General features: G+C 44.8%; 6 protein-coding genes across 9 annotated transcripts; 1 reads left to right on the forward strand and 5 right to left on the reverse strand.

The window, feature by feature from the left end:
• Positions 1–541: 541 nt before the first annotated feature.
• mrpl12 (mitochondrial ribosomal protein L12) lies at positions 542–3,469 on the reverse strand. The gene is made up of 5 exons (XM_088437329.1): positions 3,294–3,469; positions 2,169–2,370; positions 2,022–2,096; positions 1,505–1,639; positions 542–900 (listed from the first exon to the last, which is right to left on the reverse strand). The coding sequence occupies exons 1-5, from the start codon at positions 3,350–3,352 to the stop codon at positions 784–786; spliced, it is 588 nt and encodes a 195-aa protein (XP_088293455.1). The 5' UTR covers positions 3,353–3,469; the 3' UTR covers positions 542–783.
• Positions 3,470–4,429: 960 nt separating this feature from the next.
• On the forward strand, positions 4,430–5,819 carry LOC148411025 (methyltransferase-like 26 B). The gene is made up of 6 exons (XM_088437263.1): positions 4,430–4,760; positions 4,956–5,118; positions 5,231–5,290; positions 5,354–5,421; positions 5,521–5,599; positions 5,663–5,819. The coding sequence occupies exons 1-6, from the start codon at positions 4,561–4,563 to the stop codon at positions 5,708–5,710; spliced, it is 618 nt and encodes a 205-aa protein (XP_088293389.1). The 5' UTR covers positions 4,430–4,560; the 3' UTR covers positions 5,711–5,819.
• hgs (hepatocyte growth factor-regulated tyrosine kinase substrate) lies at positions 5,780–15,408 on the reverse strand. 4 transcript variants are annotated; one of them, XM_088437233.1, is made up of 20 exons: positions 15,229–15,408; positions 14,065–14,149; positions 13,916–13,991; positions 13,705–13,797; positions 12,778–12,895; positions 12,608–12,660; positions 12,306–12,374; positions 12,045–12,169; positions 11,248–11,356; positions 11,077–11,175; positions 10,906–11,001; positions 10,797–10,835; positions 10,088–10,276; positions 9,791–10,004; positions 9,443–9,615; positions 8,348–8,488; positions 8,051–8,234; positions 7,843–7,979; positions 7,565–7,747; positions 5,780–7,275 (listed from the first exon to the last, which is right to left on the reverse strand). In XM_088437233.1, exons 1-20 carry the CDS (start codon positions 15,263–15,265, stop codon positions 7,138–7,140), a joined length of 2,358 nt encoding a protein of 785 aa, XP_088293359.1. In that variant the 5' UTR covers positions 15,266–15,408; the 3' UTR covers positions 5,780–7,137. The 4 variants fall into 4 exon arrangements, with proteins under 4 accessions (XP_088293359.1, XP_088293360.1, XP_088293358.1 ...); XM_088437234.1 differs by having other exon boundaries at positions 11,248–11,332; positions 12,778–12,901; XM_088437232.1 differs by having other exon boundaries at positions 9,791–10,001; positions 12,778–12,901.
• Positions 15,409–17,053: 1,645 nt separating this feature from the next.
• On the reverse strand, positions 17,054–20,887 carry cldnk (claudin k). The gene is made up of 2 exons (XM_088437251.1): positions 20,579–20,887; positions 17,054–18,069 (listed from the first exon to the last, which is right to left on the reverse strand). Exon 2 carries the CDS (start codon positions 17,954–17,956, stop codon positions 17,309–17,311), a length of 648 nt encoding a protein of 215 aa, XP_088293377.1. The 5' UTR covers positions 17,957–18,069; positions 20,579–20,887; the 3' UTR covers positions 17,054–17,308.
• An 83-nt stretch (positions 20,888–20,970) lies between these two features.
• On the reverse strand, positions 20,971–24,095 carry btr02 (bloodthirsty-related gene family, member 2). Its single transcript, XM_088437239.1, has 8 exons — positions 24,025–24,095; positions 23,180–23,259; positions 22,441–22,718; positions 22,246–22,323; positions 21,941–22,180; positions 21,733–21,880; positions 21,623–21,649; positions 20,971–21,517 (listed from the first exon to the last, which is right to left on the reverse strand). Exons 3-8 carry the CDS (start codon positions 22,711–22,713, stop codon positions 20,973–20,975), a joined length of 1,311 nt encoding a protein of 436 aa, XP_088293365.1. The 5' UTR covers positions 22,714–22,718; positions 23,180–23,259; positions 24,025–24,095; the 3' UTR covers positions 20,971–20,972.
• LOC148411029 (GTPase IMAP family member 4-like) lies at positions 22,726–25,497 on the reverse strand. The gene is made up of 2 exons (XM_088437246.1): positions 25,440–25,497; positions 22,726–25,129 (listed from the first exon to the last, which is right to left on the reverse strand). The coding sequence occupies exons 1-2, from the start codon at positions 25,456–25,458 to the stop codon at positions 24,105–24,107; spliced, it is 1,044 nt and encodes a 347-aa protein (XP_088293372.1). The 5' UTR covers positions 25,459–25,497; the 3' UTR covers positions 22,726–24,104.
• Positions 25,498–26,704: the final 1,207 nt, after the last annotated feature.

Here is a 26,704-nt window from a genome sequence, read left to right on the forward strand (position 1 = left end):
ACATGATCAGCAGGTGAGTCCTGATTGGTTGTTATCCAAGCCTCAAGCACATCGTAACTTCCTTTTTATTTAACTGGAACTGGATAATGTGCTCTAAAGTATTAATTGAAGATAAAAAAAAAAGAATTATCATAGACAATTTAATGACTGAGAGCCGCTAGTGGAATACCTTTAAAGATATACCCAATAATTTTCCATTTATGAACATAATTGTGTTTGATATTCATTGGGTTGCTGGGTCAAAATTTTCAAAACCTTAAACACTCTTCCAAAATGTTGACTGTACAATGAGAAAAAAATGCATTAAAATGTTTTGGGTTTTTTTTTGGGGGGGGGGCTTACTATTTATGGACCTACATGGACCTATATATATTTTTTTTTCTTTAAAAAAAAAAAAAAGATGTATTTATTGTGTGTGTGTGTGTGTGTGTATTATATATATATATATATATATATATATATATATATATATATATATATAGCCATGGTGGGACCAGATTGTTAAAATGTATTGTGTTAAAAAAATATGGGGATTAAAAAATAAGTGATTTCACCTTTTAATGACAATTCCTTTGACAACAAAAACATAACGGAATGGCAATGCTTTTTCCACATCCCGTGCGCGCGCACACACAGACACACTAACAGAGGCGCCCAGCGAGCTTCTTTGTCAAAAGTTCAGTCTGACTTGTGTGCCAACCTGGCGCCGAGGAGACAGTGCGGATGAGTGAAGGCCGTTTTCCTCGAAAATCAAAATGGACGAAGTACATGGGGGGGCGGGGTCTACTCCAGGACGACAGTGCCGCCAGCCGCCTGCAAGGCCGCTTTCAATTTCTCCGCCTCGTCTTTGGAAACGTTGGCGCGGATCTCCTGAGGGAGCGACTCCACCAACTTCTTGGCCTGGTTTCAACAAAGACAGCAATTCCAAATAAAATATCATCTGGGATGGAGCATTTGGACACAACGTCATCCCGCACGCCAAAGGAAATAAATTCTACATTTTTAGCAGTGTAAACAGTGAACTTTTTTTTTTTAACTTATTAAACCACTTTGACAAAAGATTTGACGTGCCTCACTGCCCTAGAAGTTAAAAAAAGAAAAAAAATTAGCATATTTTATTTTATCCACTACTAAGTTAGACAAATACCATAAGACAAAACAAAGCAAATAAATAAAGAAGTACTCAATCGACGGCCTTAATTCAAGGTATCGGTACTCGCAATACGTATCCGATAATGACCTTGGAGCAGTTTTAGCATCACAAAGTAGAAATAAAATATATTGTTTCTGAGAGCTTGTACTTCTTATGTAAAATATAATATATACAAATGTAAAAGATGAACTTGATTACATTTGAAAACAAAAATAATTAAAACAATAAAAAAAAACGGCCTTGAGCGGCATTCTATCTTTAGCGAATGGCCTCTCCGATCAGGTGTAGATAGATAAATAAATAGATAAAACACAGGTTGGGCGCACTAGCGGGAGGGTTGTCGAGACTTACCTGCACCAGGTTCAAGCCTTGGATGCAGTTCTTCACCTCCTTAATTAGTTTGACCTTCTCGGCCGCGTTGACTTCCGTTAGCTTGACGGTGAAGTGAGTCTTCTCTTTCTTGGCAGGCTCCTCCTCTTCCGTCGCCTGAACACATTTTTTCTTACTCAAGTGCCGACGGCGCAGGACTCTAATACCGGTTTTGTTTTTGGAATAAACGTGCAGGGTTTTTTGTTTTTTCCCTCCAAACCACAGTTGGAATGGAAATTTGAAGCCGATTAAAAGGCCCGAATTGCCAGAAACAAAGTAGACAAACAAGCAAAACAAGCCAAGCAAAGGTTTTATATATATATATACTGTGTGTGTGTATATTATATATATATGAGTGTACAAACAATGTATACACGTAGACATAGAGGAGATTCCAAACTAACAAAAAAGCAAAAATCTGACCCCCTATGATAAAATAAACAAATGCAACGAACTGCACTTACCTTGTATTTTATAACGATACTAAATCAGTTCCTACCTGAGGTTCCGAAGCAGGCGATGCGGCCACTGCCCCCATGGGCATCATCCCCACATCCTGAATGTTCAACGTTTTCTGTGACGTGCAAATAAAGAAGTAAAACAGTCGCCATGGTTTGTTCCATAAGGAAAGGTGTGATATGTGTACCTTGAGGAGCTCATTGAGGTCGGACACCTCTAACAAATTGAGGCTGGCTATGTCGCTGACCAGCCGCTGGATTTTGGGTGAGTACTGCTTGGGGGCGTCGTCCAGCGGCGGCGTGACCAAGGCATCAGAGCGCACGCCGGCGCCTGTCCGAAGGAGTCGCAGAGCGCACCACGCCGCTGTCTGTTGATGCTCAAGCCGTTGTCTGGGAACAGAACACGAAGGCTTAAATTTAGGTAGCGGACAATGGTGATGAGAAAATGAAGATCTGTGGAACACTTTTGTCTCTACTTTTTTTCCCATTTCAAAGCATTTTTCGAGAAGTAATTTAACTACACTGGTCAATAAGAACCTTCAAAAACAGACTTTCCTCTTGCTGTCAACTGAAAAGGGCAACACCTGGGCTTATGATTCAAGTAACCAATCACGGCTCACCTATTGGTCATTAGCTGTCATAATCTGAGCTGTGATTGGTCGTTACCTGAGCCTACAGAACGTGTGATGTCATTTTCAGTCGACAGCATGCTGCAGAACGTGTTATTAAAAATGTTAATTAAAAATTACACATTGAATTTCACTTGGGCATCAGATTCATTGTCAACAAAACCGTAACATTTTACCGGCAGATAAGTGTACCGCAACCTCAACGTAATTGTTACGTATTAAAAAAAAAAAAGTTTTGGAGTCAAAATTGCACAAAATACGTGTTTTTACCATTTGCATTCGCAGAACGTTACCTAGCTAGCATCATTACACAAACGAGGGAGTGACCTTGACTGTTGACATCAGAAATAATTAAAGCGGAAAATAAATTACTAAATGTGACTAAAATGTAGCAGGACGTTTAAAATAATTGCGCGAATGTTACCTGCATAACCGAGAGCAATCTGTAAAGAAACGCGACACATTGGTGCAACAAATAAACTATGCTAACATTAGCTAACAATGTAGCTAAATAGCCACAAGGAAGTTTATTCAATACATTTCGAAGAATTTGGGATAACTGCTGGTTTGACGGTCAAGCGCACGCCGAGGATGCATCGTCACCGGGCGGCTGTCTGTCCTTGACGAGCCGCTGGGATGTAAAGCGACTTCCGCCGTTCGGGAAGGCGGCAAGTGCAGACATACCGGTGGAGGCTCGCCGCGGCCCGCAGCGCCGTTCGGAGGCAGCGCCTGGTGCAGTACATGCTCAGCGGTGACCCGGAGTCTTTAAATCCCGGCGGTTGTCGTTCGAAAAGCGGGGTCGCTGGGAAAACCAAGTCGCTGCTGGCCAAGACGTCCTGCCTCAAAAGCACATGGCGCCCCCCACAATGAAGCTGACCTACCCGGCATGCTTTGCCAACAACTACGGGTAGTCGAACAGTTCAAAATTAACGCGCTCGCGTTTACATCGCGTTTTTTTTTGTTTTTTTCAAAATTACAGTGGCAAGAAATTTAAAGCAAACGTAAAAAACATGTCCTAGAAAAATGTTGCACGAAAAATAATAACACAGTCCTACAAAATATATCAGTTAAAGAACCACCAGAAAACCTTTGCAACTGGTAAATGTGAACATGTGTGAAAATACTGGTGAGCTTGGTTAACATGTTCTTGTTCTGATTCTGGTTTATCAAATCAAAATAATCATATAACCACGGCAATGTCTTCACGGACTAAGTATTTGCTTAAGTTTGGTGCACTGAATTAATGTTTCAAGTGATGTTTCAGATGTCCTACTGAGTGAGTGGTCATTGAACTAATTTCCAGAATGTGAAAGAGAACACCACTTGCTTTCTTTTACTTCCCCACTGGCTATTGTTCGCAAGCACTTATTTTTGCTAAACCTGGATCATAAAACTGGAAATCAACCGGTAAAAACATACCTTGCTATTCCACATTGGGAATGCGCCGCGAGAAAGCTTAAGTTGCTGACTTCATTTCCCATGATTCTTCGACAGGGAATCAGGAAGTATTTCTTGTTATGAATGGGAACAAAAACTAGTTTTCATCTTAATTGGTTAAAGTATAAATCACTACAACTCTACAACTGACATACCAGTGTCTCAAACAAATGCCTTGCGGGAGAAAAAAAACAAAACAAAATCGGGCTTGCAAAACCTGCCTGGACTCTCAAATTGGGGACCGTCCCAGTCAAGACGCGACATCTGGATACCCTAATTAAAACATAAGTACAATGCATCCGACGTTACCAAAATAAAAGGTAGTAAATGTAGTGTTACTAATTACCTAGCAAAGGGAATCCTCTTAAGCGGGTAATCTGCGACCCATCTGCCATCACTCACGTCTCACCTCAGTCAACATGCCACATCCTCCATTATTAAACCCGGACTATTTGTAAGAAAGGAAGCCTCCAAGGATCCCGGCAGCAGAAGATCGCCATCCCTTCCACGGGCCATGCTGCTGTCTCCTCAGGCCGAGAGGAACTGGGAGGAAGTGTGCTCGGTGCTGCAGGAAGTGCTGGAGGAGCAGTCCCATCGGCGGCTTTTTGCTTTGGAGCTGGGATCAGGAACCGGGCAGCATGTCATCCGCTTCGCCCAGAAGATCCCTTTTGTCACATGGCAGCCGTCGGACATCCATGAGGAGGCCCGGCAGAGGTATGCCAAACCGCGGATGTACGGTCATATTTTAAGGGATCGGGTAGTCATTGAGGCTGAAGATACCAGCCACTGATACTTAAAGCCAATAATACAGCTTTTTTTTTCACCATGTTAAATTGGTGAATGCTTGTCAAACATCTATATTTGCATATCTATATTTGATAACGCCTACACGTGACGTCAACATTCCAGCATCAAGGCTTACATCGCCGCAACCAACGTGACCACAGTGCTGCCACCTGTGCACCTGGATGCCAGTGAGCCGTGGGACAAGTGGGCGGGGCTATCACGTGGCTCCTGTGATGTCATCGTTGCCATTAACCTACTGCAGTACAGCCCCTTTAAAGCAGCGCAGGTAGGCCCTGAAAATACGCCTCGTCTGGGCTTTCACCTTCATGGGTTCGAATCCCAAATTCTAATAAAAAAAGCCTAATACACTTTTATTTGAAATGTCTTTTCGTTTCAAGGGTGTTTTCAATGGGGCAGCTCAGATCATCAAACAAAATGGCCTCTTGGTGACCTACGGGGTACGTGACACATTTTAAAACAGTCTTTTAAACCCCAAATGACTTTTTGGGGTACTTTTCTAGGCATACGCAATAAACGGCACCATTACGCCACGATGCAACGAACTTCTAGATGAAGAGCTCCGCAAAGTGTAAGATTCATCGCCCCTTCTATTTTCCAATCTGAATAATGGTTGGTCGCAGCCCCGATGCGTTTGACGCATTGAGCTCCGTCACGTCCCGCCCCTCAGAAATCCCGAGTGGGGACTTCGGGACGCGGACGTGCTCCGACAGCTGGCCTACGCCAACGGCATGCGATTGGAGAGGATGGTGAGTCACGTCAACGGGCCGTCCCGGCGCCAAAAATTGCCCTGATTGAATTTTGTCATCCAGGTGGAGATGAAAGAATGCTACAAATGTCTCATCTTCAGAAAACTATAGATAGGACGCGACGACGTCTCCCCATTCACGTGTTGTGGTTGATAGCAGCAAGACACCTTGGAGCATGCGGACAATAAGAAGATATTTATTAAATATAAATTTAAAATGACTTGCTATGGAGTCAAGAAGGAGCACGATGTTACAGAGGGAGTTGATTGGATGGGTTACATGCCAAGCTAGAGCGTTTGCGCCGTAGGCGTATGGGCGCGTCCTTACAGCACGAGGAAAAGAAATGATCGGTTTGTACGAGCGACCGTCAAATCGAGTGCTTTCTAAAAGCGCAAAGAACTCGTGGAAAAGAAACGGAAAAAAAAAAAAAAAAAGTTATTTGTGGGTGGAAGCAACAAGCGGAATGTTTAAGCCGTGATCCTGATGACCAGTTGGTGCATGTTCGCTGCGTTTCCTTTTTCAAGAAACACACCTCAGGATTCAGGGGCCACTCATGAATACATATGACAAAAACAAACAAACAAAAAAAAACATGTTTTGCACTTAACGTAGTCAATCCCAAAGACATTTTTTTTTACATTTTTAAGTGTCCACATTCAATCCTATGTCTTCATATTTTTTTTTCTTTTTTCAATTGTGTGTCTATAGGAGGGCCTAAACATTCTTTGTCAAAATTAATAACTAATTACTTTAGGTACTTAAGTACACAAGTAATCAATTACTTCAAGTACCAATCTAGGTTCTAAAGTACTAATCGAAAAGACTAAAAATGATTACTTTGGGTATTACTTTTAAGGAATGAATCGAGTAAGTTTTTCCAGAGTCCAAACTTTCCATTCAGATATTGTGTGTGTGTGTGTGTGTCAATACGAATCAGATTCTCAGGGTAAAGATTACTTGAGGTGACTAAGTACAAAATAATCAATGACTTTAGGTTCTGATGTAATTAAAATACTAAACTAGATTGCTTTAGGTACTAATCAATTTCTTTACAAGACTAAGGACTAAAGTCATTGATTAATTTAGGTCCTGAAGTAACTAATTAGTTTAGGTGCTAATCAATTACAATAGTATTTCATTACCTAACGGATGATTATTTATGCTCCAAATATTTGAAGACCCTCCTTTAGCCAATCACGAACTAAAGTACCTGGAGTTGAATGTCTCGGGACTCTTAAAATGTAAAAAAAAAGTCTTTGGGATTGAATGAGTCCAAAATCTTTTCTGTGGTTGCAATTTGCATTTTCTTATTTCATTGTTAAAAGACTATTTGCAAAGAAGGGAAAACAAGGAAGCTGAAAAAAAAAAAAAAAAAAACCCAAGATGGCCCACTCTCACACCAAAGTCAAGAGATTATCACAAGATTTCACATGGCCACGACATGACAGTACGGTGGAGGTGTGAGCCTTTTTCAGGGTGGGTTGGGGGGGTAGTGTGCGAGTTGCCCGATGACAAGCAAGCAGCAGCGGCAGCAACTTTCAGTCGAAAGAGATGAGCTGCGCCTCGGCGTTGCCGGAAACCATCTGGGGGGGAGGGGCCTGCTGATGCTGCTGCGGATGTTGCTGAGGCGGCGGTGCTTGCTGTGCTGGCGGCTGTGGGCCACTAGGGGGAGCCACCTGCGGCAGCAAAGTCAGAAAGTTCAAATGGGCCTACTGAAAACTTGTAATTTGCTCTACTATTTTCTTAGCTCGATCTAGTTTATGGTCAGTTCTAATCTAATGAGTTATAGTGCTTTTAAATGACTTGGGGAAAGTGTATAAATAATGCTTCTGTTTGCAATTTCAAACGATGTTTCGTAAAGATCCCTGATCTGCCGTTATTTAGAAGCAATGCGGTTTCTTAAAGCATTACGATGCGATACATAGTGTTCACAAAATACACGTTTGTTTAAAAGGAAGAAGTGACCTGTTGGTACATGGGCTGCTGGCCGGACATGTACGGCTGTTGGACGGCCATGTTGGGGTCCTGACCCGGGAGTGCCGAAATCATGTTCTGCATGCTGTACGGCGGGTAGCCCATGTAGGCCATGCCGTTGGCGGGGGCAGCCTGGGACATGGGGGGTAGGCTCTGGGCCTGCGACGCCACATTCTAAAGACAAGCACAAAAAAAGACGAGCCCCACTAAAACGTCTTCCACGTCCGTCGAGCGAGCTCGGTTCGGACTTGTGAGGAGCCGAAGCAGACCTGGTAGCCTTGCGTGGGTGTGGGCTGATAGTTAGAGTAGGGTGTACTGGCGGGGGGCGGGGCCTGACCAGGAGGAGGGGCGGGTTGACCGTTAGTGGCGGCGGACGGATACATGTATGCATTCACCATATTGGGATCTAGAGGGGGAAAAAATAAATAAAGGTGAGAAGCCGATCAAGTGGCAGTGAAACGAACCCGCTTGCATTACCGGTGGCGGCGGGCGGCATGGCTTGGTACTGCGGGGGCGCACCCTGGCCCGGCTGGTTCATGTAGAGGTTGTGCATGGGGGAACCTTCCACCGAGTTGGCCGGACTGAAGGTGCCCGGGTAGTTGGGCGGCGCGCCGGGCTGGTACATCACCCCTCCCGCTACGTTGGGAGGCAAAGACTGCATCTGGGGAAGGATTGTGCACGCTTGACAAGCGGGAGTGGCGAGGAGCTTCAAGCAAACACACGCGCACTCCTTCCTTCCCGCAAAGTCATCTTATTTTTCGTCAGTGAGTGCACCTGTGCGTAGGGCAGCGAGAAAGCAGGCATCTGCGCTCTCATCTGGATGGTGTGCTTCTGCTGCTCCAGGCGCATCTGCCGCTCCTTCTCTTGCTCCTGCAGACGCTGGATGGCCAGCTGCCGCTGCATCTCCAAGTACTCCTGCGGAGCCCGAACAAAACACTTTCGTTTTGCATTTTTGCACTAAAGTACGACCTCTGACTTTTTAAGAATGACACAAGTATTTACAGGAAATTCAAAAGCACTTGGACAAAAATACATTTATTTTCAACATTTATTGATAGTATTGTTGTGTTGCGCTATTATAAATTGCCGCTGGTTAAAACTATTGTGTGGGAATGTAGAATTGACATTTTTGACTGGCAAACTCATTATAATGTATTTGGAATACATTTGAACCTTGAACTTCAAGGTTAATGCTAAAAACATAGCATGTTTTCCATAATGGGATGTTAGTATTCACTTGACCGTTTTGAAGTTGCTTCATGTTCCAAATCATTTTCTCTTCATTTGAACAAGCAAAATGAACTTTTTTGAGCGTATTAAACTTTGGAACTGCATTAGTAGAAGTTTGTAGGAGATAAATGAGGTCTTTTGAGTTATTTCTGGCTCTCTTATGTCCCACTTCATTTTAAAACGTACAATTCCCGTCACGGCATTAAAAAGCATTTGAGTGACTCATACCGATATAAACCCTGATAAAATCTCAAATAACCCCAAAAGCGCCTTCGCGTACCCCCATTTGAAATCCAGTGTCATAGAGAACTAACAAAAACTGAAAAAAAAAATTACTGTTGAGAAACAGTAATTCAGCGCGTTCTGACAATTTTTGGTGTACAAACAATGAATCGATTCCCAAGATCATTTGATAGATTCGTTCTCAGTTTGACTCATATCACGCAGCAAAGTGAACTTTTCCCAACGAAATGAATCCCAAAATGAAAATATAAAATGCTTAAATCAATGCTTCCTTTTGAACTATTGAAATGAGTAAAGTTCCAATTTTGAGTGCAGCTCAATTTATTTTACACTTGTATCAAGAGGCCATGTGCAGATCACACGCCGTTTTGAAATATGGTGGGCTCCATCCAGTACCTGCTTCTTCTGCCGCATGATCTCCAGTTTTTGCGCCAGCTGCATCTGCCGTTGCCTCTCGGCCTCCTCCGCAGCCTGGCGCAGTTTCTCCCGATGCTCGTCACGGAGCGCGTTGAGGGCCGCCCGAGCGTCGCGGACCTGAGCCAGCTTGTCTTGCAGCCCCTCGTAGTACACTGTCAGAATAGCGGACGGACTCATTCAATCCCAAAGGTGTATTTATACGTCTTCGCAGTTCAGACACTCAAATCCGATATACTTATTAGCACTTTCTTTTTCAAATAATATGCTGGTGTCTTAAAAGAAAAAGACCAGCCAAAAATGTTAAAGTCAAATATCAGGCTGACTGACGGCGCTTTTCGTCAAGCTGGTTGAGGATGTCGAGGAGCTGAGGGTGCATGTTGTTGATGGACTGGAAGAGGGATAGGACGGCGCTGTCGTTGGTGATGCTGCGCCCGCGCATGTGGTTGCTCTTCATGCGGTTGAGGAAGGTGGTGACGGCATTCTGCAGGGCCTTCAGGAACTGCTCGTGGTTCTCCTCCGCCTCGCCGTTCTGGTACTGCTGCTGGAGGAGGCCGCGTCGGGCAGGTCAAGCGCCGGCTCGAGACAAGCGTTCGCCGGCATCGCCGACCCGGGACCCCGGCATACCTCCACAATGCCGACGGGCTGCATGGGCGCGTGAGCTTCGACGGGCTGGCTGGCCGGCGCGCTGACCGGCACGCTGACCGGCGGCGCCGGTTCGGCCGCTGGCATCGGGGCGGGCGCCGACGGCGTGGGACTTTTGCGGGCCTCCTCCTGCTTCTTCTCCCAGTACGTTCTGTTGAGGTAACGGGCCAGCTACAACGAAGACGCACAGTCAGAAACGGAGAGAAAGTCATAAAAATACTTGAGTGGATTTGTTGGGTGAGCTTGTAAATAAAAGATATAAAATGCTAAAATGGCAGATATTGAAGGAGCTGTGATAAAAATCAAAATATTAAATAAATAGAGGGATCAATAAAATGGACCAGGCGATGAAGCAGCTGCATCAAAATTAACATCATTTGGTTAAAATAATATTCAATCAAAGGGACCAAATGATGGCTACTGAAACAGCTGTATTAAAAAAAAATAAATGAGTAACACTTTTAATTTAAAAATAAACAAAATGGACAAGGTGATGACTATAGAAATAGCTGTTTAAAAACAATAATAAAATCAACAAGTGACAGTTACTGAAATAGTGCTATTCTCAACAAAATACAAGTGTTATTCTTTTTTTTTTAAATAACATTCTTAATAAAACAAATCAAATCTACCAAGTGATGGCTACAAAAACAGCTGAATTTACACAAAAATGTAAATAATTGGAATTTACCTCTGGGTCGACATCTTCAGCCGACGGCGCAGATGAATTCTAGAGTGGAAAGACTCTGTTAACAAAAGCGTGTAGATGTGCAAAGGTATTTTCAAGAAGTGCATCTTACCACAGTGGCCGTGTAGAGACTGCTGACCATGGGTGCCGAGGAGCTAACCGGGGTGGGATCCGCCTTGGGATACGCCGAATATGTGTTCTTTTGCTTCTGCGAGCGCACATGCATTTTTTAATAGCCATTCCTCCACGACCACGCAGTAAGACGTGCAGCGATGCAGCCCACCATTCTCTCTTTTTCGTCTGCCTCACTTTGGGAGAGGGCAATGGCCAGCTGCAGCTCTTCCTCCTCCTGCAATGCGGTCTCATCTCTTTTTGGAGGCATCTAGAGAAGTAAAGTTGACATCTAGCAGCGCTTATGGCTTTCCTGTTTATTAATCGGTCTGTTTGCTTTTACTTGTGACTGCTGGGAGAGCGGGCTGGTGAGATACTCGGGAGGCAGCTCGGCAGCCCCGGCGGACGGCGGCTTGATCTCGCCTTTCCTAAGTGAAGGAGAGGAAGGGTGGCTGGTGAGGGGAGGGATCGGGGGAGGAACAAACAAGCTGGTGAATCAGCGCAGGAAGCGCCACACCTCTGGAGATGACTTTTCTAGGAAGTGGCCACAAGGAGGCAGTATCTTACAGCCAAACACAAAAACATGATGACTGCGACTAAATTACTCCATGATGAGCAATATTATTTGGTTTTATTTTTTACAGAAAATAAAGACTATACGCTTGTTAATATGCTGTCTGTCGACATTCTTTACCGTTTTTATTCAAACAGATTCTGCTTCAATCGGGTTCTAAACTGGGAGCAAGCGAAGGCACTTCATTCATGTCTTTTTTTTCTCTCTCCCCAAATGCATTGCGCTGGTTATGGGGCACTTGTGTGCAAAAAACCAAAGGTTTTTAAGGGGGTACATCATTCATGTGTTTGAATGTTGGTGGCTGTCTAAATTTTTTGCGGCGCGGTTTGTGTTCAAGTACATATCGTTTAAATGCTATAACTGCAGTAACATTGACGCTATTTTTTTAAGCCTATGGCGACGAGGACATGTCTGCCCTAATATTCTGGATCAGCAAAACAAAAGGTAGAAATTACAGTAAAAAAAAAACAATGTAACAACACACGAAGAGCAACCGGGCGTGCCGTGCACTTCCAGCTCGTATGAGAAATTTGCTCTATATTTGCCAAAGTCGACCAAGTACTCACGTGTTGAGCTGCTCAAAGCAGGGCTCGCACACGCGGACCTCCTTCTCGATTCCAAACTTGGGGATGGTGGAATATTTGGAGGAACACTTGCCGCAGAAGATCTGCCCACAGGCTCGGCAGTGGTGCTTTGAAAAGGAAGAGAGATCCAAATCCAGGTCAGCCTCTGCGCGTGAGCCATAAAAACGACGGCTCTGATGGCAAGCGGCGGCTGCAGGATCGGTGGGAAAGTCCACGTCCCAGTTATAGGCAGGCCCCGCCTACCTTTCTCGTCATCACTCCAAACTGAACTCTGCACCGGTGGCATTCCTCAGCATCAACCCAGTCTGGTGCCTGAAAATAAAGAGAAGGGAAAAAAAAGACACATGGGGTCTGGAGCTTTGTCCTAAATGTGAATGGAGTATCTTGATGAAGTATGTTACCCAACTTATTCTTAGACCAATTTTGTATTTCCTGTACAATCTACTAACTTTGTGAGTATTTTTTTTTGTGGCTACAACATCACAATACATAAATAAACAGAGTCATTTATAAATAAACATGGCCAAAAATAAATAAAATCTTACCCGTTCGGCTGAAAACATTGCATCACTCTCCTTAAACTCGGGGAACACGTGACCTGTGGATGAAAACATTCCATTGAGACAGTCACATGATCAGCGCTTAGAGGCCTCAAAAATGACAAATTGTTTTGAACTTTACTGACACGACTACACGATGTGGCGGATATTGATACCTTCAACTTTCATGATCTGGTAGGTGTCTTGCACCACTTTGTATTTGGGCTCGTTGCGGAAGGCGTGGGCCCAGGCTTGGATCAGGTAAAGGATTTTGTTACGCACATTTGGTTCCGTCTGTTTCTGGTGCAAGGGAAATTACAATTAAAAAGGAATGCCCAATACCAAAAAAAGATCGCATACAGTATCAGCAGGATAAATACATGCTTTTAAATTTGTATGCAATCTTCTAAGACACATGATCAAGCAATACAATTCAAACAATGTCCAATAATCAGCAACAGTAGCTTATAAGAAAACACGAATCATTTATACTGTCTTAAATTAAACCTTAAACATGAGAATGTACCGCACTTAAATACAAAATAAGGGACTTCAAATAAATAAATACAATATAAAGAACGCAGAAAACTAAGCCAAATAAAGTATATGTCAAGTATAAATGCTAATATCAGTGATTTTGGATTCAGGCAGATATAATAAGAACTGTTTATATTGGCTGCTATCAGAAATATTGGCTATTAAAATCAGATAGGGACGCCCTTCTTATTTAGCGATTATGGCGGGACGTTCCCTGACGCATAATGACTTATACAAGGCAAAAACACAAATGCCTTTTGGGGCGACGGGTCTTCAAAGGACGAGTACAATTACTTTATTATCGTTATATGAGGAGCTTTTATACAAGTCTCTTTATTACCATTTACCATTATGAAAGTCCATGTTACAGTATGTTACAGCCACAAACAGGTGGCGTGCCAAGTCGGTGATGTATAGACAGGCTCAAATAAATGCGCCTGGTCATGTGACAAGAATGATTAGATCAAATATTTACCAGCTGACACTGAAATGTACGCAAACTGAGGTGGAGCTGAAAGCTACGCTTCCGAATAAATATGGTGGTGCTCGAATGCATCTGACGTCACCTTGATCAGTTCCTTCAGTTCTTCCATAGTTTGTTTACTCGCCACCTCATCGTGAACTGTCTGTCCACAGTTCTTAACCACAGACTCCAGGACCTGCAGAGGAAGGAAACATCGGTGACTTTCTTTTTCTTAAACTCAAAGTTGAATCATTGTGAGTACAAAAATGCTAACGCTGTAATTGGTCAAAAGTTGATCTTGAACACAATCTTACCTCAAGTGCATAGAGGGCAACGTGTGGATTTTTGTCATTTAGCTTTTTCTTTATAGCGCCAACTGCATATTTTGCCCTGAAAGAAACAAAAATCAACCCTTAAAAAAAAAAAAAACAACAATTAAAGCAATTAAGACAGAGTGACTCACTGGGTGTCTCCTTGTCGAATGAGATCGCAGATCTGGAGGATGGATTCCCAGTCTGTCTCCAGCAGCAGCTGACTGGTGGCCTTATCTAAAAATGATCACATTGAAATGAAATGGTGAATTGAGGAATTGCGACAGCCCCGATACCTTCTTTAGCCTATCTGGTAGAGAACGTCTCTGTTGCCGTAGCGACAGCATCAGGAACACATAAGATGGATGAAGGTAGGCGTTAGTGACACAACGGCACCTTCCATCATTACGAAGTTTGCTTCCTTTCGGAACGTGATTGAAAATCTGAGCCAAATTCATTTTCATAAGGTGTCTACTGAAAGAGGTGCGCCTTTTCATATTTTAAAGGTCACAAAGTGAAAAAAATAATCCTGAGGTAGATAGTGACGACGCTGCCAAAAGGAACAGCAAAAGATTAGTTTTAAAGTGCACAAAGAAGAATTCCAAGTTCCCAAATAATGGGGTTTTTTCTGATTGGGTTTGTGGGAAACTACTGACATTGTTGGATTCGTGGCTGGACATGACGCCACACTGACACTTCCTATAAACTTCGGGGAATAAAACCTCTTGTCGTGTATTTCAAGAACACTTGATCATTTTTGGTGGAAGTAAAAGTAAGAGGTTGTCTAAAAACAAGCTCGTTTGACAATTCTATGAGGATTCATTTGACAAAACACTGAAGCGTATTAAAGTCGTTATCACGCCGTTTGATGAACACAAAGCTCAGCAAACAAACAAAAAACAAAAAAACTACAACAACAAATCGCGATTTGAGAAATCGTCTTAAATCGCAGCTTGATCGTCATGCTGACGCTGCTTTAGTTTCAAAACGATGAGAATGATGTGTTTGTGTACTTGGTTGAAATGGCTAACTGTTAGCTTGTCGCCCGTAAAACTCCTTTTAATAAAATGGACGGCATCGTCCTTGTCCCCGCACTATTCGACACAATCTATAATTCGATCGCCTGGTATGACTATTAGAGAGCTAATCTGGGCCTGAGTCATCAGAGGCCAATTTTGTTAGCAGCAGGCTAAAATTAGCTTGGCCTCAACGCCACAGCCCCAGCTCGTAACAATACACTGTTGGAAAAAAAAAACACCGAATCTTTGGCAACACAAAGTCAACTACCCAAATGAAAAATCATCTCAGTGACTTACCCAGAAGCCTTTCGAAAGTACCTCCGCCTTTCCCCATAGTTGACCGAAAGTCTTAAAGTCGCTGTCGAGCTGCGTGTGTTTTCACCACTCGGCGTCCGCTGTTATTTTTGCCGTTTTAGCTCAGTGGCTAACGGCTAGTGTCAAGTAGCCACAGCACAGAAAACACAGCTGTGCGCTGGTTCCCACTTCCCTTTTCCGGTAGGGGAAATGTCACGTGCCAAGAGGGAACGCCCTCTAGCGGAAATTCGCAACGCAACAATAAATTGACGAAAGAGTGACGTCGAGGAATCCTACATATCTTTACAAATTGAAAATGAAAATACAAATCACCAAGCAATGTATTTCATAACCTTCAGAACACCTAGATATACTTAACTCTCAAAGAAATTCTATAATAATCAAAGGGTAGTTTACTTATTTAGACATTTTCAGCAGTAAAAAGTTAATATTTTGTGTATAATTAATTAGATCATTAAATAATTGTAAATGTACAATAATGAATAACTTTTAAAATTATTTTTGCCGCTTGCCGTATGCAGTATGAAAAATATCAATAAACTTGATTTAAAAGTAAAAAATGCTCATAAACTATTTAAAACAGTTCTTTAAGATTAAATTTGAAAATATTTATCTTGATTTGATTTATTAAACATACAAGCGCAACAGAAAAGGAAATTAAAATAAAAAATAAATATAAACAGACTCAAAATTGAATGACGTTTTAGACTATTTCTGCAGAGATCAAGCCAATGTTAAGAAAATTACAATACCACTTTGAAATTGTAATCATGGCTTCAGTCGAGTATTGCACAATATATCCTGTGTAGCTTATGTTCATCAGGACTCCCGATTGTCACTAATAAGATGCGATTGTACAGTGGCTGCCCCACTGTACACAACAGTGAGCCTCAATCAGCTTTGTTCTGGGCTGACGTCAGTTGTAGGAGTCACTACCTGGCACCCGCATCTCTGGCGCTCTTTGTTTTTGTGCTGCATCGTCCACTCGTACGGTCTTCCTCCAGCTGTTCTGATCCAGATCCGAAATGAGCGTTTGGGGCTTTTCAATCAAAATACACGCTTGTGTAAAGATGGTTTATTTTGCTTCGTTATGTACTGGGTGGAGGATGGCAGAGATGACGCAATAAGCGTACGCTCATTGTTCTATTGTTCTGTTGTGCCAGGGCCGAGGCCGCTTTGCTGCCTATTTGAAATGAACCGGACAAATGTAAGTTTGGGGGTCACGCAGGAGGAACGCGCTTGTAGATATGCTGCATTCAAAAGTTGAACAAATTCAATTAAAAATGTCTTTTCAATGACTATGATCTACACCTTGTGAAATGTTTTAGGCTCAAATACCCACAAATCATTTTGGAACTAAAACAGAAGATATTATCCGCCAGGTGTGTCTGATTTATTCAACTTTGGGACTCCCCTTTGAAGTGGCATCTCTAGGTGTATTTTATTCAACAACTCTAGAAGATAGAATGTGTTGCATTGATTGTTTTATTCTGGCTCATCTGCCAGAATATTTGGTTTCTCTGTGCAAAAATAAAGAAAAAACGACACTTTGCAAAGGAGCCATGATAACACTGTAGAAATAAGTTCATTCATGTTCCAATCAATTTGCTCATAATTTGAAAAGATACATGGACTATTCCCGTCACACCATTAAATTAAATGAACCCCGCATTTACCGCAATACCCCTAAAGCTCCCATGGGAGCATTCGAAAAATGCCACAGTATCCTAAAGGAACATAATGGTGTTTTTAAGTGACACAAAACTTTTGAAAATGATGGGGGTTAAAAAAAAACGTTTTACATGTGTGAAGGCCAAATGTTTTATTGTATTTTACAATGGCATACATAGAAGAAAGGGTTATTGGATCATACGAGGGCTTCAATTTTCTTTAAGCCTGCTGGGAAACATTAAATATCAAGACAACCCTGCTAAAAAAAAAAAAAAGGGAGGTGGGTGTTTTGTTGTGTTTCTGTGTCATTAGCAAGGCCACCAAAACACATTAAAAAAACATGTTTGTTTTTTTTGTAGGGCAGGGTGAAACAGGCTGGTAGCGGGCCGTGTTAGACGTAGCCTTTAGCCTGCGAGGCGGGGGCCCGACGCGGGCTGCTTTCCCCGCTGCTAAAAGCGGGCGAGCCGGGCAAGCCGGGCGGACTGGAGCCGGCGTACAGCAGAGAGCCGCCCACCAGGAGCAACGCCGACGCCCCCCAGCCAATGTAGAGCCCCGGACCCAGTTCGCGCTTGTGCGGCGCGGCCACGTGCGGGTCGTAGAAATCCCTGATGATGGAATGGGCGGTCCAGCAGACGGGCACCAGGAAGAGGAAGCCGGCGGCGGCGAAGAGCACCCCCGAGATGCGGGCGATGCGCGCCTTGAGGCTGTTGACGCCCACGCACTTGGTGCACTTGACCCCGAGCACCCCGAGAGCCAGCGCCACGGCGCAGAGCATGACGGAGAGCACGGTCAGCCCGCGGGCGGCCTGCATGTCGCTGGGCAGCGCCAGCATGCTGTCGTAGACCTTGCACTGGATCTGGCCCGTGCTCTGCACGATGCAATTCATCCACAGGCCTTCCCAGATGATCTGAGCCGTCACCAAGTTGTTGCCGATGAAGGCGGTCACCCGCCACAGCGGCACCAGGATCACCAGCGCTCCGGCCACCCAGCCCAGGATGGACATGATCAGGCCCACCAGCTGCATGCCCGTCGTCGCCATCTCGTCGGAATGAGTCTCTGCTTGTTGAGCGGGCTCCTTAAAATCGCCTTCTTCCGCTTAGTCCTTTGCCTCGAGGTGACGAGGATCCCTCAGCCGAAAGCAGGGTGGCTGATCTGAAAACCGCAAAATGGCCAAACAAACCGTGACCATTTCAAAAAAAAAATTCCACACAATCACAAAGTAAGCAATAAAGAAACTGAAACTACAAGGGCAGTGATAATGGGGCGCTAAAAAGGAATAGGCTCACATTCTGAACATATTATGGAGGAGGTGGAGTGGAAGAAACCGTAATATGTCATTTCTATGGGATAGTAATAACATCCTGGGTCAATTTGACCTGGAATTACTGTATGTGTAATTATCCATAGATTTCAGAAACGTTTCGTGTGTGTGTAAACCTGCTAACTAATAAATTCTGTGATTACTTTTTTCCTGTTTTGCTTTTTATCAAACAGGTTTCAAAAATGTCTTTCAAAAACGCTTTGCATTCTTAATGGAGATGTTAATTACACAAAAGCCAAATCCTTTAAGAAAAAAATAAATGAAACACTCACTTTAAATGGGTCAGTTTGACCCGCAACACAATAGGAGGGTTAAAAGGCTTCCCGGAGGTATCAGTAATCCTAAATCAATGTTTTAAATGGCGTAAGAGTAGATTTCTGAACACAGGAGCAAATTAATCAGAACATTAAACATCTTTTATCTAAATGTCACACGATCTTGCTTTTGGAATTCAAAAATTGTACATTTTCAAATTAAGAGTAAATTAGTTGGAACATGAAGCATACCTTATACCTAAATTGCGTAATAGTGACTAGTGTAGGACTTCATTTTGTTCCATTTTTTTAAGATGATATCACACGATCTAGCTGTACAAAAGTAGTCCCAAATTGGAATAACGTATGACGCAGAACTGTTTTGCGTTCTTATTTTTCATTTAAAAAAAATGCCTTGCGTGGGTTAGAGGGGACCTGGCTGAAAAAAATATTTCACAGGTGGAAATTGGTTGAGAACTCCTAGCCTCGATAGCTTGAAATGAGGCGTTTCCAACTTTTTGACTGGTTGCGTAACTGTCAGGAAAAGCCTACAAGAACAATGGAATATCTCCGGGGTTCGTGAGTGACACTTTAAATGTTGGAAAGTTAAATCCGGGGGGGTGTAGACTTTTTATAGCTATCGGAGGCTCCAGCTCACCTGCGGCTGGATTCGCCTCCATTTCTTAGCACATGCAAAGACGAGTATATAGTTATCATAAGTATTTGGAGCCAGGCCCGCTTTTGGTGGATTCCGTCGAGTGGCATAGAGAAAGGCCTTCTTTGAGCGGGGCGGGGGGCCTGTGGGTGTCGAGGCAGGCGGCTAATCTCGGAACCACTTGGGGAACACAAGCGTGCTTTCATGAAGCCCGTTTTGGAGTGGGCCGCAACAAGGACCGCGCCAGCCGGTTGTCGGCATTTGAGCAGCGCCGGGAATGGAAATGTCCAATAATGCTAATAAAAGACTGAATTTTGAAGACCGGGTCGCCGACAGCGTTGAAACAGATTTTTGTATATCTTTTATTGCATGTAGAGGATCCCTGTTTTCTGAAAAACTATCAAATATGTCTATGTGAATAAAGCACTAAGATGGACACTGTCCCACTGTCGTACGGTGTTCCACAGGGTTCCATTCCGAGGGTTTTGCTGTTTTAATTGTATGTATAACCGCAAAACAAGGGTGTGAAAATGTCTGGTACAAAATGCATTTTGTGCTGAAGAAATCAATTAATTACTTACCTAAATCAATTGAGGGAGCTAAGTACTAAATTATTGATTAGGTCAGTTCATGAAGTACTAACCTAATTGATATAATCAGAAAGGACAAGTTGTCCTCTACTGAGCACATCAGCACTTAGCAGAGTTACTAAGTGGTTACTAGTTACTTTTACTAACTAGATACTTAAATGACTCAAAAGCTATAGTCCCAAAAAAAAACTTTTGTTAACCTGACATTTAGAATAGTCCAAAAGTGTCCTTTTTCTAATCCATACCTTCCTTAGACCAAGCCTATTCATTTGAGTCCACTGTTGTGTTCACGTCGTCTCAGCGAGACAGCAAACGTAATCATAACCCGTCCAAAAACATGATTGGAAAGGCTAGATGCCCTCTAGCATGGAATGAGTTCAAATTTCAAGATATAGAGCAAACGCAAATGTCCACCACAATGGACAAACGAATAAATTACGTCTCTGGAGGAGATTATGGAAGGAAACGACATGTATCGAGAGCACTAATGGTATTGGTGAATACTCAAGCGTTGTCACGTCAGTATCGTTGAGAAAAAAGTGGTACGGAACGTCCATATTTGCCATTTTGTGAAATGTCATGATTTTGCCCTATTGGAAGCTGCACACACCTCTCACTGTTAATTGTGACTTCACAAGCACGAGAACATTTTAAAACGATCCGTCCGGGGGTTATTTGTGCAACAAAAGCACTGGTGGTATTGACGCTTGGTATCGGCAACTACTCAGGAGTTTAAACTCATACTGGTGTCAAAAAGCGGATGTTTCGGCACACAGCGGCAAAGCTATTTATGAAAATCGCAACGCATTTTTGCAGCGGTTTAAAAAAAAAAAAAAATTACCTTTAACTGGACTCTCCCCGAGCGGTTCAGCGGATCAGGCGTCCCGGCGGCCTCGAGGTGCGACCTGAGTAGGATCCCGCAAACAGCCAGCTGGCGACCCGCGTCAAGTGGGGACAAGAAGCTGCCCAAGCAGTGGGCACAAGCGCGCGTGTGTCAATACATGAATGCGTCTCCCGGTGCCTGGTGTGCGAGGACAATAAGGCGCTGTTCGGCCGCGGACGAGCCCGCCTCCCTCGCCTTCGGCCCCAGTTCCCGCTGTGGCCCCACGTATGCTCATCTTTCATGTTTTCAAGAAATCCTCAACTACCACAAGTCTCTTTTGTCCCAGTAAGACGTAGAAAGCACCCTGAACACGTCAGATAGAATATCTGGCCCGTACAGAACCGTTCAAAGTTCAGATGCTGCAAAAACTGGAGCTAATGATGAGGGGCTCCGCGTTTTTGCCGCCGTGCAGCCGGCCGGGACAGAAGAACGGATGCAGGAGGTCCGCGAAGGCGTCGGCGAAGGTGTGGATGTGGACGCCCGTCTCGGCGCAGTAGAAGGACACGCGGCCTTCGGCGTAGTCCACGTAGACGCCCACCTTCCCGGGCCTCTGCTCCAGCGCCAGCGCGCTGGGCGGCGCCGTGTTGGCCACGTACTGCCCGCCCGGCTTCAGGCTGAGAGTCCAGAAGCCGTTGGCGGGGCACGCGGCGAAGCGACCCTTCGGGTTGATGGAGCGGCGGACCACGCCCAAGCTCCATTCCGTCTTCTCGCCCACTCGCACCTCCCAGTAGGACCTGCCGGCGCCGAAGCTCTCCTTGGCCAGGACGTTGGCCACGCGGTCGAAGCGTTTGGGATGGTCGGGCACTTCGTGGCGCTTGTCGCTCTGCCGAACCTGCTTTCGGTCGTCCGAGACGGAGAGGGTGGGGTGCGCCGTCTTGGCGCTCAGGTTGATGTCCACTGAAACCAAATAAATAAATAAATGATGGATGGATGGATGGATAGATAGATTTTATTCATTTCATTTATTAAAAATTCAGCTCATTTTTATGTGCATATACTCACCAATGTATCTCTCGATTCTTTTAAGTTCTGCCGAGTGAAAAGAAAAATGTGTCACTGTACGAAATGCTTCATATAAAAAAAATAAAGAAATGAATACCAAAGAACCTGACCTGATTTGGAGAGCCTGTTGACTTCCACCTTTATCTTGGCCAAGATTTCTGAAAGTGCTCTCCTGGTGACCCCGACACAAGGGTCGGTTTCCAAGGTAACCAGAGACCAATCCTTAAATTGGACCGCTTCTCCAGGAGGTACAGCGTTCTGTAAGGTGGTCACCATCACTCTTCGATCACATTTCACCGAGATTAAGAAGGTGCCCACCTTGGAATCTTCTCCGGATTCGTTCTGCTGCTGCTCACTGTTTTGTAAAGGTTCTGGAGTCTCCTTGGTCAGTTCCTGGATCTCCTGTTCCAGCTCCTTCACCAGGACGTCCACTTTGCTCTCCTCCTCCTTCTGGCGCTCCTCGATGGCCGCCACCAGCGCTTTGTGGCTCTTTTCCATGGCGTGAACCAGGGCTGAGAAGACTTTTTGGCTCTCGCGCACCTCTCGCAAGTAAGAGCTCTGAAAAGCGTCATTCGGTGAATTGACACAGAAAGGGATTTTCTCGGCGGGGTTTTCAAGCTTACCTTTTGGAGCTCAAGAGAACTCTTCAACCTGTCGATTTTCTGCAGCCTCTCTTGGATCATTTGCTCAACGTTGACCACCTAACAAACATCAAGAACATGCTTTCGCAAACAATTTGCAAATTCTCGGATGCTGAGAAATTCTGGAGCGGAGCGAACTTTTGGTCTCGGGAGGATAAGGCACACACGCGTACGTACCGTCTCTTCATCTGGTGGTTTCTGCGGTCTGTTCTTCTTGTAACTGTTGGATATTTCGGCGAGGATGCGGTTGACGCTCAGGTCGGGCCTGCTGGCGAAGAGTCTCCTGCAGCAGGGGCAGTACCTGGACTGGTGTCGCATCCAGTAGTCGCAAAGGCAGGCCAGGCAGAAGCTGTGCCCGCACGGGGTGGTCACAGGATTGTTGAAGATGTCCTTACACAGGGAACACAGCAGCGTCTTCTCCGGGAGGAGGCCGACGGCGGGCGACGCCATCGGGCCTGGAAAGGACACAAATCCAGTCCCGGTGTCTCAGGAGTGTCCTTTCTAATTCTTTACTAGCTTTCTTTTAGGTCCAGCCTCATCGTGTGAGACTTTGTAGCATCTACCGTCAGGATTTTTACACTTGTGAAACTCCTTCTCGCTCCAGCGCAAACTTACAAAGAATCAACATAACGATGGAGAATATGTCAAGCATGCGGACCAACAGGTCCACGCCGCACATGGGCGACTACTACATTACATCATCGAGACGCTAAAATTCAAGACAACATTTCAATTAGTAAAATATTATTTAGAGTTTTAGCATTATTATTTAGATATTTAGCACGAGGCGCTCGTGTCCTTCATTTCCCGGATTATTTGTCACGTCCAGGAAATAATACAATTCGTTATTTGTTATCTTGCAGGAAGGGTTTGATTCGAAATGAATGATGGGCAGTGAAAAAAAATGGAGCCTCACCTGTCCAGTCCACAAGTCTTCTCTTTTCTCTCGTTGGGCTCAAGGTAAACAAGGAAGTTGGCTTCTAATGGTTTGTGCAGCTGGAAGGTGTGTGTGGGAGTCAAACAATGACAAAATTGAGGGCAAAAATAAAACTAACCCCGCCCTAAATGTTATCTGAGCTCCTCTATAGGCGAACACAATTGGAGGTTGGGCTTCAAAAATGCCTTCCAGGTATGCAGCAGGCGTCGAAAAAGTTTATTTAAAGCTCAGAAAGAAAATGATGAAGCTCTGATGGTTGAACCTTTCGGAGGTATTTACCAACGTTGTAACTTTTAACAAACAAAATAATGACTTACGAGGTACGTAAAAGCATGTACTTGTAATATTATGAGTCACCGCTAGAGGGCAGAAAAGGTTCATGATAAAGTACGGTGGCTAGCTACAACGGAAGTACTGTAGGCTGCGTCTATTTTCCTAATGTTAATATAATTAACATTTTGAGTTATAAAAAAGACACCAAATAAATTCTTGCGCTTCGTTTCGGTTTGCAGTTCAGCAAATGTGCCAACCTTTCTCTGTTTTTTATGCCAGAATATATGGCACAGTTCATTATTGGTTGGTTACGATAGTACATGGATGTCAAACATACTGTCGCGGGCCGTTTCCGGGCCGCGAAATGTTTTAATCCAGGGCGCGAGATGATATTGGAATGTAAAGTATGAAAATAAACTAACGCTTTTTTCAATAAATACAAAACTTGTTTTAAGATGAACATGATTGTTTCATAATATATTATTAACGTGCTTGTACTATTTTGGACGGTATTAAAGAAGGTTAAAGTTGTGTTAATATCACTTCCATACCATAATTTTGAAGGCAGAACTTGCGCGGGAGGGTGGCGATATTTTTCGTCCGTTGGTTTTTCTAATGTCGGGGCGCGCCGTCAGGGCCGAGGAGCGGCAAAAAAGCGATTGATGAAAATGGAGTTGAAGTTGAGCCTGGCGGGCGGCGCCACCCGGTCCTCCATGTGCTTGGTGGCCACCTGCGCAGAGCCGCCGGCCGAGGCGCCCAGCGCCCCGCCGATGAAGCCGTAGAGCACCATCCCCCCGGGGCCCTCGATGGAGCCCGCCAGCGCCCCCATGACGGCCCCCGCCAGCGCCCCCGACCCCACCCCCCTGGCCAGGGACGTCCTCAGCCAGCCGTTGTCCACCTCGGCCTCGGCCCTGACCGCGGCGCTGACGCCGGCCGTGTGGGCGTCCTTGCGGCGGTACAACTCGTCGGCCAGGTACTTCTTCTCCAGCTCGCTCCAGGCCTTCTCGTTATCGGCCGCCATCTTCTTCATCAGCCGCTTCTCCTCCTTCCTCACGCTGCGCTCGGCCTTCCGGAAGGTGGCGCTGGAGAAGCAGGCGCCGCCCAGCGAGGCCACCATCCACTCCATCTTCTGCAGGAGCTCCCGCTCGCGCCCCCGATCCCGCCAGTCTTTGGCGAAGACGTAAAAGCGCCCGCCGAAGTCCTCGATCAGCCGCCTCAAGGGCCAGTCGGTGTTCTGCAGCAGGCCCTCCAGGGCGGCGCCGTCGGGGTTCCCGTCGCAGGCCAGCAGGACCATGCAGTGTCTCAAGCAGCGTCTCCCGAAACGTCGCGTCATCAGCTGCGGGGTCTTGATGTCGTTGGGCGAGATCTTCTCCATGTCGAAGGCCACCAGGAAAAGGTGCGGCCCGGGCACCGACAAGCACTTGGACCTCCTCAGCTCCATCTTCCTCTTCACGCGGCATATGTCCTTATCGTAGATGTTGGGGGCGCTGATGAGGGCCACCCGTCGCCCCGCCAGCTCCCCCAGAATCTTGCGGCTGCCCGAGATGCTGCTCGTGTCCTCGGGGTACTCCTCGCGGCCCAGGATGGCGTTGGTCAGCTGGAACTGGGACGGTCCGCTGCTGCCCACCACCATCAGCCTCAGCTCCAGCGAGGAACCTGAGGACAACGATGGTGAACCCTCGCTTTTAGATTTTGATCCGATTGTTAAGCGTGTATAAACGCAACAGCTAGGCGGGGACAAATAACTATTACATTAACATGACAAAATGATGACATCATCAGCAGTACGCCCTATGCAATTTTCTTATCACATTACGGATAAATCACACAATTGTTATAGTGACTCTTTTTTTTGAAGTTTTATATGAGCGCGTATTATCATCATTTTTCCAACAGTGGTCTGGCTGGTTAGGGGGTAATTAGCTTCAAGGGTTAGCTGAAATTTCGCTAGCAAGCGCAAGCTTACCTTTCCTCCTCTTCTCCATTTGTGCGAGCAGACGAGCGCGCGTTCACCCTTTTATCTCCGGTGACCTCACTTGCCCCCCCCCCACGATTCGCTCAATGGATGCCAGATTTGATATCAAGTGGAAAATGTCCTCGGGATGCACACTTTAGTCATCCCGCACATTTCGTCTCTCATCATTTTCGTCTGAGCATTCCGCACACTTCATTAAATGCAATTTGATCATCTGAAATGTGTTTTCTAATTATACCGTAGACCGCAATGACACCAAGCAGGAAAAGCACACACGATTACACAATCGCATGTCAATAAAACATTTTAATTTGATTCTGCGCCCGCTGTTATGTAAGCCATGGAAATCTCATTTATGTAATGCTGTCATTAGCATTTTCTTCATTTTCTTTTTCGGTTCGAAGCGATGTAAGGATCGTTGTCGGAATTCGGTAAAGGTTTTGACTCATTCGAGCTGACACACAAGTCCTAGCGTGCTCATCAGAGGACATCCTGGCCTCTCCAGTGATATCACATGTGTTTGGGTAGGATGGTAGACAAAATGGACGCAACAGCGGACACAATGAATAGGCCGGCTGTCGTGAGGATATGGACTGTTCCCTAAAATTTCATCAAACTAATGGAATTGTTGCAGTCATAGAATTTGTCATTTCTAGTTCACGATGATCTTCCATCGAAAAGCACGAAACAGTATCGGTGCTCGGTATCGATACCGGACCATCCCTAATTGAAAGTAAAGCCTTGAAAATCAAGCTCTGCATTCATGTTTGATTTGTTGCAGTCTAGGAGGAGGATGGGGGGGCAATGAGTGCACAGAAATGATTGACAGCTCGTGTGCCACGCCCTCTGTCTCTGATTGGTTGTTTCTTGCCAATCAACTCTGAGACACATGACAGCGCTATTGACTACGGATTTTTATTTTTTACATACAACAACAAAAAATTCTGGTGACTGACCGTCGGGACATCTAGGACGACTGCACCCCCCCCTCCCCCTTTTTTTTCAATAAATCAAAAGATGTCTGTAAAGCGATTTGGAGAACAAAAGCATGTTTGATGATGATGATGGTGAAGATGACGAGTGTGTTGGTGCATTGTTGTGACGGCGATTTAAACCAAACAGCCATTACGAAGGAAGTCAGAGGCTAGCCCTTCAAAACAAAAGCTACATATTAGCAAACTTACCGATCCCGTTAGCATGTTAGCCTTTCCAAAGGGGCGTGTCCCCATTCAAATAATTCATTTTACTTGTGTTTA

This window comes from Hippichthys cyanospilos, chromosome 16, assembly GCF_059441005.1.
Source record: "Hippichthys cyanospilos isolate Australia breed blue-spotted pipefish chromosome 16, RoL_Hcya_1.0, whole genome shotgun sequence".
Classification (NCBI taxonomy): domain Eukaryota; kingdom Metazoa; phylum Chordata; class Actinopteri; order Syngnathiformes; family Syngnathidae; genus Hippichthys; species Hippichthys cyanospilos.

What these genes read in the sequence shown, in the direction of transcription:
- hgs (XM_088437231.1), bottom strand. Translation starts at nt 15,265, where the DNA reads ATGGGGAAAGGCGGAGGTACTTTCGAAAGGCTTCTGG. An exon ending in ATTCGACAAGGAGACACCCA is followed by an intron (nt 13,992 to 14,064) that starts GTGAGTCACTCT and finishes TGTTTCTTTCAG; the next exon opens with GGCAAAATATGCAGTTGGCG. An exon ending in AACTGAAGGAACTGATCAAG is followed by an intron (nt 12,902 to 13,704) that starts GTGACGTCAGAT and finishes CCCTTGCACCAG; the next exon opens with AAACAGACGGAACCAAATGT.
- btr02 (XM_088437239.1), bottom strand. Translation starts at nt 22,713, where the DNA reads ATGGCGTCGCCCGCCGTCGGCCTCCTCCCGGAGAAGACGCTGCTGTGT. An exon ending in AACCACCAGATGAAGAGACG is followed by an intron (nt 22,324 to 22,440) that starts GTACGTACGCGT and finishes GATGTTTGTTAG; the next exon opens with GTGGTCAACGTTGAGCAAAT. An exon ending in GTTCTCTTGAGCTCCAAAAG is followed by an intron (nt 22,181 to 22,245) that starts GTAAGCTTGAAA and finishes GACGCTTTTCAG; the next exon opens with AGCTCTTACTTGCGAGAGGT.
- cldnk (XM_088437251.1), bottom strand. Translation starts at nt 17,956, where the DNA reads ATGGCGACGACGGGCATGCAGCTGGTGGGCCTGATCATGTCCATCCTG.
- mrpl12 (XM_088437329.1), bottom strand. Translation starts at nt 3,352, where the DNA reads ATGTACTGCACCAGGCGCTGCCTCCGAACGGCGCTGCGGGCCGCGGCG. An exon ending in CGCCTGCTTCGGAACCTCAG is followed by an intron (nt 1,640 to 2,021) that starts GTAGGAACTGAT and finishes AAATGTGTTCAG; the next exon opens with GCGACGGAAGAGGAGGAGCC. An exon ending in AAGGCTTGAACCTGGTGCAG is followed by an intron (nt 901 to 1,504) that starts GTAAGTCTCGAC and finishes TGTTGAAACCAG; the next exon opens with GCCAAGAAGTTGGTGGAGTC.
- LOC148411025 (XM_088437263.1), top strand. Translation starts at nt 4,561, where the DNA reads ATGCTGCTGTCTCCTCAGGCCGAGAGGAACTGGGAGGAAGTGTGCTCG. An exon ending in GCCCCTTTAAAGCAGCGCAG is followed by an intron (nt 5,119 to 5,230) that starts GTAGGCCCTGAA and finishes TTTCGTTTCAAG; the next exon opens with GGTGTTTTCAATGGGGCAGC. An exon ending in GCCTCTTGGTGACCTACGGG is followed by an intron (nt 5,291 to 5,353) that starts GTACGTGACACA and finishes GTACTTTTCTAG; the next exon opens with GCATACGCAATAAACGGCAC.